The sequence below is a fragment of the Fringilla coelebs genome, assembly GCF_963513975.1.
Source record: "Fringilla coelebs genome assembly, chromosome: 3".
In the NCBI taxonomy this organism is placed as follows: domain Eukaryota; kingdom Metazoa; phylum Chordata; class Aves; order Passeriformes; family Fringillidae; genus Fringilla; species Fringilla coelebs.
The window spans coordinates 72,401,495-72,415,997 of record NC_140030.1 but is presented as its reverse complement, the minus strand read 5'-3'; the positions used below and the strand labels follow the sequence as shown (position 1 = coordinate 72,415,997).

At 44.6% G+C, this 14,503-nt stretch overlaps 2 protein-coding genes across 2 annotated transcripts in view; both read left to right on the top strand.

Moving 5' to 3' along the window:
• The window catches only part of NUP133 (nucleoporin 133), a 30,418-nt gene extending 23,733 nt beyond the window's left edge, over positions 1-6,685 (top strand). The window contains exons 22-26 of the mRNA XM_084202698.1: positions 84-202; positions 1,690-1,770; positions 2,800-2,864; positions 5,236-5,324; positions 6,334-6,685. Of these exons, the coding sequence (XP_084058824.1) occupies positions 84-202; positions 1,690-1,770; positions 2,800-2,864; positions 5,236-5,324; positions 6,334-6,470 (491 nt within the window). The 3' untranslated portion in view covers positions 6,471-6,685. The remainder of the gene's footprint in view (positions 1-83; positions 203-1,689; positions 1,771-2,799; positions 2,865-5,235; positions 5,325-6,333) is intronic.
• A 3,974-nt stretch (positions 6,686-10,659) lies between these two features.
• ACTA1 (actin alpha 1, skeletal muscle) lies at positions 10,660-12,986 on the top strand. The gene is made up of 7 exons (XM_084201555.1): positions 10,660-10,750; positions 10,831-10,973; positions 11,135-11,459; positions 11,600-11,761; positions 11,973-12,164; positions 12,284-12,465; positions 12,581-12,986. Exons 2-7 carry the CDS (start codon positions 10,845-10,847, stop codon positions 12,722-12,724), a joined length of 1,134 nt encoding a protein of 377 aa, XP_084057681.1. The 5' UTR covers positions 10,660-10,750; positions 10,831-10,844; the 3' UTR covers positions 12,725-12,986.
• Positions 12,987-14,503: the final 1,517 nt, after the last annotated feature.

The window sequence follows — 14,503 nt, the reverse complement described above, 5'->3', positions numbered from 1 at the left end:
GGCTTGACAGTTGCTGTTGTGCCACAAAATTTATTATTACATTTTAGTAACATGAAACATTCATTTCCTTAAATGACTACAAGAAATATCAGAGCAGGAGCGCTTTTTGTTACATCAGGAGACACTTCCCGAACAACTCCTGGCAGAGAAACAGTTGAACCTCAACGATATGCCAGTGCTGTCTGCATCTCAGCTCATTGATGTAAGTGTCCCATGTTTTCTTCATTACACAGGTAAACTTCCAGTATGCTTTCTGCCCCTTTGTGATGAAATAAATGAGAAGGTCACAGCTGCATTTATCCCTTATATAACTTGCTAAGATCTAAGATCCTAAAGATCTGATGTATGAATTAGTTTGACTTCACTTAGTTCCTACCAGCAAACATCAGAATGATGGCTTTAGTCCTAGTTTTTTCTGTCGAATGTGTGCTTTGGAGTGCTGCTGCAAGAAAAAGCAGATCAGATCAGTAACAGAAATTGATTTACTGGTCTAAAACAGTTTTTCGATATGAGACAGTTTTTACCTTCCTTTACATTCTTGATAGAGCAGAACTTGGAAGGCAGAGTGAACAAACAATTCTACCTTAGTGGAGAAGGATGCTGCAAGATAGAAAAAGGTGGTACTAGAAGCAGGAAGAGGCTTTTGGTCACCTTTTGCAAAGAGGCACTGAAGTCTTTCTACTTTTGTTTTCTTTTACAAAAATCCAACCCGTAATGAAACAAAAATTAGAACTGTTCCAGTGCTGGGATAAGTCATAGTGCTGACTCCTTTTTCACACTCCTTTCTGGGATCAGCCAGGAACCAGTAGCCTAACTGATTCTGCCTTGTTTGCCACATTTTTTTACCATCCAATGATGCACACAAAAAATACTCCATGAATAACAGCAATACATTGTAAAAGAAGTCACTGATGTCTGGGTGTCAATTTTTCTGTATTTTTCTGTGATCCTGTGGAAAATCAAAAGCTAGCATGTAAACAAGCATGCTTGTTTACATTTTGGTCATTTTCTTAGAACTGTGCTGATAGCAGACTGTGAAGTCCTTACCTGTGTCTTTCAGTAAGGCTATCTGTGGGATTAGGGAAGAGTAGGAAGTGTCGGTCAGGACTTGGCAAGGGCTAGCACCACAACAGTTTTCCTTCTGAATTCACTCTTATTGTCAAACTACTGTTAATACTTGCTGCTTGCAATGCAAAAATGAAACTCAGTGTAAATTAAGAGAGTGTTAATGTTAGTTTTTCTTTGAAGTACTAATTTATACTTGGGTGATTTGAAATACTGAGGGGAACTTGTTGTTTTTAAGGGGTGAAAGGCAGCACATGTGCTGAAGTACTGCTTTGAGCTTAATTACCAAAATAATTCGGAGAGCTTATTTGTGGAGCTGAGCTCTGCCTACAGTAGTCCAGGAATGTTGCAGCCTTAAATGGCACTTAAATTTGAAACCCAGCAGCCTTGTATCCAGTATCATTTGTCCACAGACCATTGTCACGTAGGTGGAATGCTGCTCTAAAACCTTAAGTATATTCCTTACTATAAAAATACTAGCGGTTGAATCAAGACATATTTTCATGAGAAGGTCATGTAAGTAGAAAATATGTGGTGGTCTTCCCACAGTGGGTTGTCCCTGATACCGGTTATGTTAGTTTGTAGGCTAAAAATAATTCTCCATGTTAATCTCTGATTTCATAGTTGTTCATATGTGATGAGAACAGAAGAGCCAATGAATATGACTTCAAGAAAGCGCTTGATCTGCTGGAATATATTGATGAGGTAGGAAAACTTTTTGAAGGATTTCTAACCTAGAGACCTTTTTATTATTAATTAAGCTAGGGTAGCTAATTAACATGTTAGCTTAGTGTATGGTAATTAAAGCAACCCCTGATGTGTTTTTTCAGTTTGTTTTTAAGTCACTGGAGACATAATGCCAAATGTAGTTTAGATAATTTAAGAAAAACCACACTCTTCATCTTCGCTTCCCATTTATAGTCTATAGTTTCTTTTCAGAGCCTTGCTCCCCTACAGGCTGTCTCCAAACAGGACAAAGATCAACTGGTCTAAGTGTTTTAGTTCTTGTGTGTCTCTCTTGACAGTTTCACTGATTGTCATGAGGTGGTGTGGGATAGTCACCACTTTCTAACATGTAAATAGCTTTGAACCACAGATTTGTCATATGCTTTTTTCCAATTGTATTTTTTTTCCTTCTCAATAAAATAAATGTTACTCTAAACCCATGCAATTTCAGATTTTTTTCCCCAAGATAGTAAATTCCTAAAAACTTGTGTAGAACCATTCAGCACAAATCAGAGGTGGTGGTTTCTGTGCAATGAAGAAACTGCCCTTTTCAAATCAAATGTATATCTTTGAAAACACTAATGTTTTCATATAACCTATATCTTAATGTGGACACTAATGCATGTTAGTCAGCTTGGCCATACCGAAAAAAAGAGCTTTGACTCCACTCATCATTTAGCACATGGTAAAATAAAATTTGCCTTGAATACAATGTTTTGCAAATTGGTATTTTTGTGCCCTTTTACAAGCTGTGTTAGTTGGTTGTCAGCAGTCAAGTGATGCTGTAGAAAGTCTGAGTCCATGATTTCATATGGAAACAAGCAGTGTTTAATGTTTCAACAGTCCAATCAGATCATCTGTTAAAACATCAGAGCATATGTTAAAAATTGCATTTGGTGATTGAAGAATCTAATTCATTGGTGCAGTCTGTGTGACAGAGTGATTATTTCTTTGTAAAAAACCCTGGAATTTTAATATGCCTGTCTTTTCTCCTTATATGAATTGAAGGAAGAAGAAGTGGATGTAAATGATCTTAAACTTAAAATTCTCTGTAAGGCTCTCCAAAGAGATGGGTAAGTATAAATATAGGTTCCTGAGACACAGCTTTTCCAGAATTATATTTTAGTGTAGTATTCTCTAATTCACCAAAAATATTTAATTTCACAGGATAAGGTTAGTAAAGTATAATGTGTCTGATCAGAACATGTGTTCTTATTTGTAAAGTGAAACCACAGCAAAAAAAAATCTGCAGTATTTTGTTGGTTTATCTTACTGGCAACCTACTGTGCAGTGCTGGCACCTGATGCAGAAATGAACCCATAACCCATGCAGCTTTTGTTCTTGAACCCTTTCCCGGAGTAAAAGAAGTGACCAATGCTGAACTTTTTTGAACTTTTTTTTTTTTTTTTTTTTTTTCCCTTATGAAGCATCTTAAGTAGAACCTTTTAATAAGACAACACAGGCAGAGGTCATTCCTGCAAGCTTTTATTTCAGTCAGGTTTTGCCATTGAACCATACTGGCAATTTCATGACCTTTTTGAGTTAAAACTGCGTTCCTGGCTGTAAGATCAAAGCCTAACCAGTGCTTAGAAGAGCCACTCTTGTGGATGTTGAAAACCAAATACAGGCAGAATCCAGTTGGTCACAGAGATCTTCTCATCAAACAGTGGTACTGTTCTTCCCCAGGTTAAATAACACAAATGGCATTTCCTCCCTTTCCTTTCCAACTCTCTGAAGTCTTCCGACTTTCCTAACTCCCACCTATGTTCCAAGAGGAAGGTAAGGAAGAAAAGATGAGGAGAGAATACATTCCAAATGCACTGTGCCATTTGTGATTAAAATGGAAATAAGCAGCATTTGGATTCACACTTATGCATAGGATAGATTCCAAATGGCAGTGGTGTCTGGGAAATAATTCCTAATTGCATGGTAAGTTATTTCCATATATAATACAAATCATAAGCAGAGAGAGGTTCACACTATTCCAAGTGTTTTCCATTCCTGTAATTTTAAAGGCAGAAGAGTTCAGGTGCTGCATGGCCCCAATCCAGTGACTGGTTTATGATCTGTCTGCCCTGGACAAACACAGGGGTTTGAATGCGGTATTTTAACCGTTCGAACACGTGCAATGGTGACAAGATTTTGGCCACTCTGGCAGCTAAGCAGAGGCGATCTGAGATACACTTTACACTGAATAGTGGGTGGAAAACTTGATGTCCCAGCTGAGTTTCCAGTCCAGCAAGGCTCCCAAAGGCTTACAGAGAGATGGTGTTAACTTTCACCTGTGTACAAAAGTAAACATTCAAGATGTGACAGCGCCTACTTTTGAGGATGGCCTGTGGTTTCTAACCTGAGGGCTACAGATGGTGAGAAGGTTCTGGGGTAGGATGGAGATCCTTGCTGAGTGGGCTCCTAATGCTCTGTTTGTGTCCTCACTATCCTCCTCTGTGCCCAAGGGGAGAACATCCCCCTTCCCTCCCTCCTTCCCTCACATTCTTCCCAGTGGAATTAAAGATGTAATCCTAGACATTTAGGAGCTGAAGAGACATCCAGGGTAAAACCAGTGAAGTACAGAGGATTTGTCAATAATAGCTTCTGGATCCAGGTTCAGATCTGTTACAAGCACGTCCCACAGGCCTGTGGTAGTTGAGGGAGTGATATGAGAACCAGTTTTGTCTGACAGCTTAGCACATGGAACAGGAAATTTTAACAACTGAAAGGTTAGAATCACAGCAAAACAAGTTAGGTTGGTGTTGAATTTAAACTGGAGCATATAAAACTCTGCAAGGATGAAAAAATTGTCATTTAAAACAATATTCCTCTTAGAAAAATCTGTTTGGGATTTTTTTTATCACAGATGAGACTGGTATTTATGAGTCTTTATGTTTAATCACAAAGTAGATAAACTATTTGTTTTGTGACTGTATGTGTTGTTACAGGCCTGCAACTTAGATTTTGCAATTTTTTTCCCCATTTATTTTCTCAGTGTTTGGTATTTGTTTTGTTTTGATTTTTTTCACACTAGCAGGTTGCTTCTCTTGCTTTATTCTACCAAAAAAAAAAAAACCTACACTTTCATCACCTCAGTTGTAAAATATAATTACTGAGAATAGGTACTGCTTATCTCAATGGATAATACTTTTATATTAAAGAAATAGTGTTGTTTGGTTGGGATTTTGAATAGTTTAAAAATAGGAAACATTTCTAACTAGACTACATTATAGTAGAGCAGTTTTGTTGCAGTTTTACTGGAATAATGACTCTTTAACACAAGGTAGAAAAAAACCTCTTGCACTGAGCTATAACCAAGCACATAATGCTTCCATGTATTAATCACCTTTGTTAATTTATCTAATTTTCCTGTGTTTTGGGTTTTTTATCTTGTTAGTGTACCTATTATTTTATCTGTGTAATTCTTTCCCGAAATTATTCTTTGACTTGCAGATGGTCCTGTTCAGATGGTAGAGATGATCCAATTGAAGCATCTAAAGATAGTATATTTGTGAAAATACTACAAAAGCTGTTGAAAGAAGGTAAAGTGTACTTAAATATAGTTGAATGTTTTGAAATTTATGTTTCAAAAGCTGCTTAAGATCAGTATGTAAACAGTAGCATTATTAAATTCTCAGAGTAATAAAAAATTCATTCCACTAGGCAGTTAAAATCATTTGGGGCTAATTCTATCTCTGTAAACTGTTCAGGGAGATAAGAGATGGGCAGATTTCTTGGTTGTAATATTAGTATCTTTAAGATATTTGCTCAGTAGAGCACTCTACAGATTTTTAGCAGTTGCTTACTGTACAGTAAAGTAGGTCTTCTGGGGGTAGATATGTCTCTTCTGTAAGATCCAGGATAGTAACTAATTGACTGTCACTCAGTAGAATTTAATCTATTTTAGCCAATATTTTTTTTGTTTTTTCTCTCCAAAAGCCAAAACAAAAAAAAGTACACCTCCCATTTTCCACTTAAAGCTGACTATAGGAAGTTATGGCCCTGGAATTTACAGCTGGAGGAGGGAGGGAGAGAAGAGAAGCAACTGGGAGTCAAGGCCTATTTCAAATATTACTGCATAGAAACTTTTTGCAGAACACATAGAGCTTCATGTGAAAAACACAAAACTTGAGTATTTCAGAAAAGTTCCCATTTTGTGTGTTCAATCCTGTCAATTCCCTTGCATTTTTAAGACCCTGCGCTGGAACTGTTGCAACTGATATATAGTTATTGTATGACTGAGCTTTCTTTTCTCTTGCCTTTCTTTTATTTTTTATTTATTTTTATTTTTATGAAGTGCTGTGTAAAGACTTGGATTTTCAGTTTAATCATTGAATTACTGAACTCTGGATTTAAAAAAAAAAATTAACTCCGTTTTACAGGCTACTTAAGCTTTATTGTATTTCTTGATGTGTATAATAGAATCAGGGCTTCCCAATTCCAAAAGAGTAATTTAGCTGTGAGGCAGACATGGTGTTTACTTAAAAATGATATTAACTGCTAATGCAAAGTATTTTAATCAGAGATGTAATAAATTGTTTTGTTTTGTAGGAGTTCAGCTAAGTGAGTATTTACCAGAGGTGAAGGACTTGCTTCAATCAAATGAACTCGGCAACTTGAAATACAACTCTTACTTTGAATTTGTGTTAAAAGCAAACTATGAACTCTATGTTCAGGGACAAGCATGATTCTCACTGGGATTTTAAAATATTTTTTCTAAAGAACTCCTGAATTAATGTTTACTTTTTTATATTCTGTTTAGTTTTTTGCTAAAGTTTTGTGATAAACTCTGTATGAGTAATATACTTGGTCTTAAATGTATAGACATTGATGCTTTAGTCAGGGGATGCAGAGTTGTGTTTTCAGGCAAAATAAAAATAAAGTTTTCATTTTCTGTGCCTTTCATAAACTTGCTGTTTTGTTCTGTATCTTCATTAGAATGTGTCCTGTCTGAGACTCAAAGATACATACAGGGTGAAAACCACACACAGGGTGAAAGTCAGAGACCTGCTGCAAAGAGTGGGAAACTTGTGTTGTCACTGCTGAGGCTGTGATTTCAGTTCAGAGAAAATACTGAACACATTGATGCTGGGTGACTGCGTACATTACTTGAGAAACAACAGGTTATTCTCTCAGATAACGCCACTCTTTCTTTGTACAACACTTTTTGCTGTAGAAACTAGGTAATTTCAGTTTTGCATTAAAGGTTAATTGCACAAAGAGGATAACTGGCTTGTCACTGATCACTCAGCTTGTGACAGAAAGGGGTAAAGTGCAGCTCTCATTCAAAGCCTTCTGGTCCAGTAAATACTCCATTCTTTCAGTTCACATCTGTTAAACTTTTTCCAAACGTTTTAGTATTGTATCCATTTAACTTCCCTTTAAGCTATTTCTAGCATACATGTAAAATGGGATTAGCAGCTCACCATGCAGTCATTCACAGCAACTGCTTGTGCTTAGGCTCAGAAGAAACCTCGAAAGCATTTATGAAAGTGTGGGAGTACAGCATGATCTTCCTTACTCCCATGCCTTGGTCTCTATTGGTAGGCACTACTGATTTCCTTTTTTCCTTTTTAACGCCAGTGTCCCGCTTAGTTATCTCCGACATGGGAATAATTTTAAAAAGAAACAATTTCTCAATTATTCTGATTAACAGCAGAATTTAGTCTTTCAGTAAAAGTTACTGCAATCTGATGCATTGCACCTTTCGTTTGCATGTAGCTCAAGAGCCAGAAACTGACTGCAGAGCAACTTGCACGCCCTTATGTTTTACTTGTCTGGCTCCATGCCTGCTGCAACAACTTGATCTAACAGCTGAGAAGGTCAGAAGTTAAATTGGTTGAAGAGAATCCAGTTTCTAGTTTTAAAAGCACAGCTCCCCTTCCGAGGCTTCCCCTCCTCCCTGTACTAATACAGTAAGCTGGGCTGAGAGTCTGAACATGTTTGGAAGAATAGATTTATGTAGAGAGGTTCAAACTAATATGGGAAAGAAATGCACCAGCAGTCATCTTCTAAGATTGTTCTAAGCAGCGAACTTTGCTCTTCTGCAGTCTTGCGTGGCTGGGAAGTGTGAGCGTAACTCCCAGCTCCAGCTTCAAAGGAGTCACTCGTTTAAAGCCTTGGAGGAATTCCACGTGTTCGCCTGAATGTCACTTTGAGGGCGGTTTCACGTTGATCAACTTAGCAGGGTTTTGGGAGAAAGGGACTAATGGAAGAAGCGATTGCTTGCCCCTGCCAAAATATGTTCTGTCTTAACTTTTCCTAGACTCCTGAGTTTTGCTTGAAGAGCAATCTCTTTGACTGTCCACCATATATCACTTTGGGGATATCTCATCTCTTCCTAGACTGTTGGCCAGATCTCTGTGTTCTGTCAGGAGTGGCAGGGCAAGCCCTGGAAAGCTTGCTCCAGGTGCAAGTGTTCTGATCACCCTTATCCATTGTTTCCAAGTGCCTGGGCTCTCTGCTGGATCATGTTTATCATGGTTGGTGTAAAAGTATTATCCAGGTTTTTGAGAAAGGATGAGCTGTGTCAGGTTTTCAACTGTTTTACTCTGCTGCTGGGTTGGGAGGCATTTGGCGTTTATACAACAGCTTTCCATCTGACTATTGCCAAAACAGAAGGCTACTTACAATGAGTTTACTTAAACAAAGCCTCATTAAAATAACTTCCACGTCTAAACAGATGTTTAATGTTCTTGTACTAGTAATGTTGAACTGGTTCTCTATTCTGTTGGAAAGTTTGAAGAGTCTGGGACTCAGGGTTATTCCTCCTCTCTGTCCTCTGCTTCATTATGTAATAAACTGTGCTGGTGCAGAGCCCCTGTCTCAGATTACTGCTCCAGGAGGATGCCTTCATTTACCACTGCATATGGAAGGTGGCAAATGCCACAGCTCTAGCTTGTTTCTAAGTGTAACAAAAACAAACTTGTGACAAAAAGATGAGGGTTAAAACTGCCTGAGGGGGATGAAAAGCTCTCCTTGAATAAGGATATACGTTGTTTCTTAAATAGTTATTTTCTCAGTAAGAGAGAGCACGCAAAGTACGGGAGGTACACATTTGCATCCTTTGCTGTCACCAGAGCAGCAGGAAAGTTTTTCAGTTGTCATTTGTGATCAGTTTCAGAAGCTATGCATGGTGGATAGCGAGTTCTTTGTGCCCTGTACTGCAAACTAACTCGTACTGGAAACTAACTCCAACTTGAGACAAAAACCACATTCATTTAGTGAATCCAGATAAACATCAGATCTACCTGCAGAAAATGATATTTTACTCAGAAGTGGGAGAATTTAACATTGCCATTTGGGTACTTTGCTGTAAACTAGATTGGGGTAGAGAGAAAATAAAAGGGAACAGAAGGGATAGAGTGGGTTTATGCTTGCATCGTGTTTAATTGCAGGATTAACGATGTTTATCTTTCAGCAACGTTAGGGTTTCTGTTACTTGATTTCTGATTCAACACAACCAGCCATATTTTGGAAACCAGAATGAAGCACTACACTTCTGTAAATAGATTTGGTGGTTGTGATGCCTTTAAGTGCTTTCAGGCTTCCGATTTTTGTATTGCCAGTTGTTGATGACAGAAGTGAAGAATAATACAAGTTGAGGAACAGGGTGAGAGAAGAGCATGTTTTAATAACAACTTGACAGGAATTCAAAATCTATAGCAGGAATAATTAAAAGGCTGCCAGAGGTAAAGAAGAATGCTGCCAACCTGGAGGATGCAGAAGTTAAACAGGGGAAGAGAAAAGTTTTCTGCTTCTCTGTTGAGCTGTCTGCTCAGCCTTGCAGTAGAGAAATCAACTGCAGAAATACCTTCACTCACAGGAGACTCCTCACAGCACAGTGCTTCTATCCTACTATTCCTCTTCCTTCTTGCCTGACTCCCTAAATTTTCAAAGGATTTACACTTGACTGTGTCTTCAGAGAGGATCATGAGGGTTGATTTGCATCAACATGCTGTCAGGGCTGCAAATCTGCTTGCATTACTGCCTCTTCTTTCTGTTGGAAACCCAGTATCTGTAAAACCTTCCAAGTGTCCCACATGGAATCTCTGCCTAAATACCCATAGCTGAAGGAGATGAACTGTTCCTTTTCACTTGCATAGTACCTTCGGCTCGTCAGGGATGACTCGCCTGTGAGACCACGCTCCTTTTGGAAAGGGTGAGCCACAGGGATGGCTGAAGGGTTCCTATGTTGCCTGGCCGAGCTCAGCGGCCAGCAATGGGCGCTCGTAATGGCACCAGCATTCACCACTACGTCAGGCTTCTGGGACCAGACCAGGATTAATCCTTTACCGGGCTTCTCTTCAGGCATTTGTCTGACAGATGTTATCCTGTGCATTTATTTTCCATTTTTAAATCACAGCAAGGAAATGATGCATGGCTTTAACTTCATGTGTAAAGTTGTGGGTTTTGCATGGGCTGTCACCGTGTGCCCTGCGAACCAGGGATCTACCTTGTCACTTCTCTCCCAGTTACCTTTCTCCCCCCGGGCTCACCTACAGCAATGGCAAAGACCCGGGAGAGACGGGTTTCCCTTCGCAGCCCCAAGCCTCGGCACGTGGCGGCCGCGGAGCCGATGCCGCTCTCCTCCTGCCCCGCCGAGCCCCGCGGGGCTCCCGACCTCCCCCACCTGCTTTGCCCTTAACGGGGCCGGTGCTGCCGGGGGATTATTTCGGCCCCGGCCGCGGGCGGTGGCGGGGGGGGCTCGGCAGACGCGCCTTATACGGCCGGGCCCGGCTCACCTGGGCCGGGGCCAGGAGCGCCTTCTTTGGGCACCGCCGGGCCGGGGCCGCGCCGGGCCCGACACCAAATATGGGATCGGCCGGGGCCGCATTCCTGGGGGCCGGTCGCTGCCGCCGCCCGCCGTGATAAAAAGCTCGGCGGCGGCCGCGGCGGCCACGAGTGACCCGGCGAGAAGCGGGAGCCTCTCTCTCTGCCCGACGCGCGGAGCCCGCAGCCAGCCCAGGTAAGCCCCGGCCCCGCCGCCACCGCCCGCGGCTGCCGGCCGGCCGTGAGGCTCAGCCCCGCTGCCCTGTGCCCCCGCAGACGCAGCCGAGACCATGTGTGACGAGGACGAGACCACCGCGCTCGTGTGCGACAACGGCTCCGGCCTGGTGAAGGCTGGCTTCGCCGGGGACGATGCCCCCAGGGCCGTGTTCCCCTCCATCGTTGGCCGCCCCCGCCATCAGGTACGGCGCACTCCCCCTCCGAGCCTCCCCGCTCGCCCTGCCACAGCCGTGACTGCGGATCCCTGCTGCCTTCCAGCCCTCCGCATGCTCCTGTCCTGCCGGGGAGCCCCCTGCTGCTGCCCCTGGAGAGGTTGCTGAGCCCCCGCTTTCCTCCCCTGCAGGGCGTCATGGTGGGTATGGGTCAGAAGGACTCCTACGTAGGAGATGAAGCCCAGAGCAAGAGAGGTATCCTGACCCTGAAGTACCCCATTGAACATGGCATCATCACAAACTGGGACGACATGGAGAAGATCTGGCACCACACCTTCTACAATGAGCTGCGTGTCGCCCCAGAGGAGCACCCCACTCTGCTCACTGAGGCCCCCCTTAACCCCAAAGCCAACCGTGAAAAGATGACCCAAATCATGTTTGAGACCTTCAACGTCCCTGCCATGTATGTGGCCATCCAGGCTGTGCTGTCCCTGTACGCCTCTGGCCGTACCACTGGTGAGTGCAAAGTCCTGCTGGCTCCTCTTCCCCGAGCAAGGACACCCGGGACTGGTCCCCTGCCTCTGACAAGCACTCTGCCCCCCAGGGCAGGACCCTCTGTGGGCCACATCTCTCATGGCTGCTTCTTGTCTCCCCAGGTATCGTGCTGGACTCCGGTGACGGTGTGACACACAACGTCCCCATCTATGAAGGGTATGCCCTGCCCCACGCCATCATGCGCTTGGATCTGGCCGGCAGGGACCTCACGGACTACCTGATGAAGATCCTGACTGAGCGTGGCTATTCCTTTGTCACCACAGGTAAGCACCATTCCCTCCTCCAAAAAGTTCCCCCTCGCTTCCAACTCTCGCACCTCTAGAGATGCTCTCACCCCATTGCAAGCCCCGAAAACAGTTCCTGGGGGGAGCTGATGTGTGGTTGGGGGTCTGGAGTCCCAGCAGGGCTATGGAGGCAGAGCAAGTGCTCCCTGTTCTCCTCTGCAAACACTGATGTCTTTGCCCCCCCCGACAGCTGAACGTGAGATTGTCCGTGACATCAAGGAGAAGCTGTGCTACGTGGCGCTGGACTTTGAGAACGAGATGGCCACCGCTGCCTCTTCCTCCTCCCTCGAAAAGAGCTACGAGCTGCCTGACGGGCAGGTGATCACCATCGGCAATGAGCGTTTCCGCTGCCCAGAAACCCTCTTCCAGCCTTCCTTCATCGGTGTGTGCCCTCCTCCCTCTCTCTTCCCTTGGCAGCTCTCCCCTCTGTTCGGAGGCACCCCACAGGGCTCTCGCTTTGCACTTAACCTGTCCCTGCCTGTTTCCCCCTGCTGCCCCCAGGCATGGAGTCTGCAGGTATCCATGAGACCACCTACAACAGCATCATGAAGTGCGACATCGACATCAGGAAGGACCTGTACGCCAACAACGTCATGTCCGGGGGTACCACCATGTACCCGGGTATTGCTGACCGCATGCAGAAGGAGATCACAGCCCTGGCCCCCAGCACGATGAAGATCAAGGTAAGGCTGGAGCAGGAAGCTCCTGGGAGCAGCTGCACGGGGCTGAGCACTGCCCTGTGCCTGCCGCCCGCAGCAGATCCTGTGTCCTGACCCCAGCTCTCTTGGTGTTTTCCAGATCATTGCCCCGCCTGAGCGTAAGTACTCTGTCTGGATCGGTGGCTCCATCCTGGCCTCCCTGTCCACCTTCCAGCAGATGTGGATCACAAAGCAGGAATACGATGAAGCCGGCCCATCCATTGTCCACCGTAAATGCTTCTAAACATGTTTACATTATCACTTTGCCAACCACGCTCAGGATGACAACCTTCAAGGTTGCAGGCAGCAGAGGGTCTGCAACAGCCATGTAACTTTCTATTTTGTAACGATTTCTGGTTACTGTTGCTGCAAAGCTCCATGTGACACAGTGTATGTAAAGTGTACATAAATTAATTTATTTTATCTCGTTTTGTTTGTTTTTAAAACCAATGCCCTGTGGAAGGAAACAAAAAACTTCAAGAAGCATTAAATCATCGGTCATTCTGTCACACCCCTAACGCTGTCGTTTGTCTTCATTTGCTCGGGTTCTTGCATCACTTGTGGCCTTGGCGTGGGGGCGGTGGGCGGTGGGGCAGAAGTCCCCAGACAGGAGGGGGACTGGGGAGGGGACAGGAGCCCAGCCAGAGGAGCCAGCTCTGTGACTCCCTTGAGCTGCAGGCAGCACAGCATCACGCTGCTGCAAGGGGAGTGCCCCGGCACTCTGCAGTGTGCCAGTCCCGGGCGGGAAAGGGTTACCTGGAGCCTTTGCTTGCAAAACATTTCTTTTGGCTCAGCCTGCCAAAAAAGTAGCCCTGGCATGCTCCCGAGGAAGGCAAGGCTGGGGCTGAGGGCAGGTGGCGGGCGCAGGTTAAATAAAGAGCTTTCCACTCCACTTATGGGAAGCCCACCTGCCATGGTGCTGTCCCCGGGGGGCTGAGGGCAGCCAGGGCCACTTCCTCACCCTGCCTGACACGCTCGCCCTTGCCAGTGGTCACTCACGGGGAGCTGCCTGCCGAGGAACCACCCCCTCCCCTGCCCCCTTGAGCCACCCCGCCCGGGATCACATCCTGTACTCAGGAACTCCCCAGGAGCCCGAAGGAAAATCCCAGGGGCTTCCCCTTGCCGAGGGCGTTTGCCTGCTCTGTTTGCCGGTGAGGAGGCAGAGCAGAATGGGAGGAGGGAAAGATGCTCCTGGCCTGTCTCATTTCTCTCTGACTGGGGCGAGGGGTCTCCGGAACCCCCCTTTATTTCCAGCATTCACACACACACAAACCTCAGGTGTTCCCTCTGGGAGCTCCCCTCCCTCTGGGAGCCTTCCTAAAGCCCCTCCAGGCTTGGCACATGTTCCCGGGTCAGGACACACGTGCAGAAGCCATCAGCCTTTGAAAGCGGAGGACTCCTGGAGCACAGGAGTCATGAAAGCATGAATTTTGGGGTGTTCTTTTGCTGTGGGAGACAGCAGTACTAGGGAAAAAAAAAAGAGATGATTTTCAGATGAACTTCCAGCCCAGGAAAGTTTTTTTGCTCTGCTGTGGCTGTGCTAAGGGCGCATTTGTTTTGCATTTTGCTAGTTTTACTTGCAAGTTTTACTTGCTAGTTTTACTTCCGTGAATTCACACTCATGTAACACTTTTGTTTAGCACTGTCCCAAAGCAAAAACCTGTGGGAGGAGCTGCCCTGGTCCTTCCCTGGCACCTGAGAGCAGGGAGGGCCACAGGGCAGCTCTAAGGGCTCTCAGCGACTGGGGAGGGACTGGAAACTGGTTGCTTCTCAAAAACCAGCTGCTTCTCAAAAAGCAAACACGAATTTTTGTTGCCATTTGTGTAAGGGCACGTACTCCGTCTGTCAGCTCCCTGTTGGGATTTTGGGAGGCGCTTAGCCTTAAGTCCTCAGTACTTGGCCCCTGATCTCAGGTTCACTTGTGGCTTAGGTGATGTTATGAGATGGATTTTAGGACCTGCTTCTGCTATTTAACTAAAAGACTGTTTTAAAAGCACAGAAAAAAGTTAGCTTAGAATAGCAG

What these genes read in the sequence shown, in the direction of transcription:
- ACTA1 (XM_084201555.1), top strand. Translation starts at nt 10,845, where the DNA reads ATGTGTGACGAGGACGAGACCACCGCGCTCGTGTGCGACAACGGCTCC. An exon ending in CGCCTCTGGCCGTACCACTG is followed by an intron (nt 11,460 to 11,599) that starts GTGAGTGCAAAG and finishes TTGTCTCCCCAG; the next exon opens with GTATCGTGCTGGACTCCGGT. An exon ending in CCAGCACGATGAAGATCAAG is followed by an intron (nt 12,466 to 12,580) that starts GTAAGGCTGGAG and finishes GGTGTTTTCCAG; the next exon opens with ATCATTGCCCCGCCTGAGCG.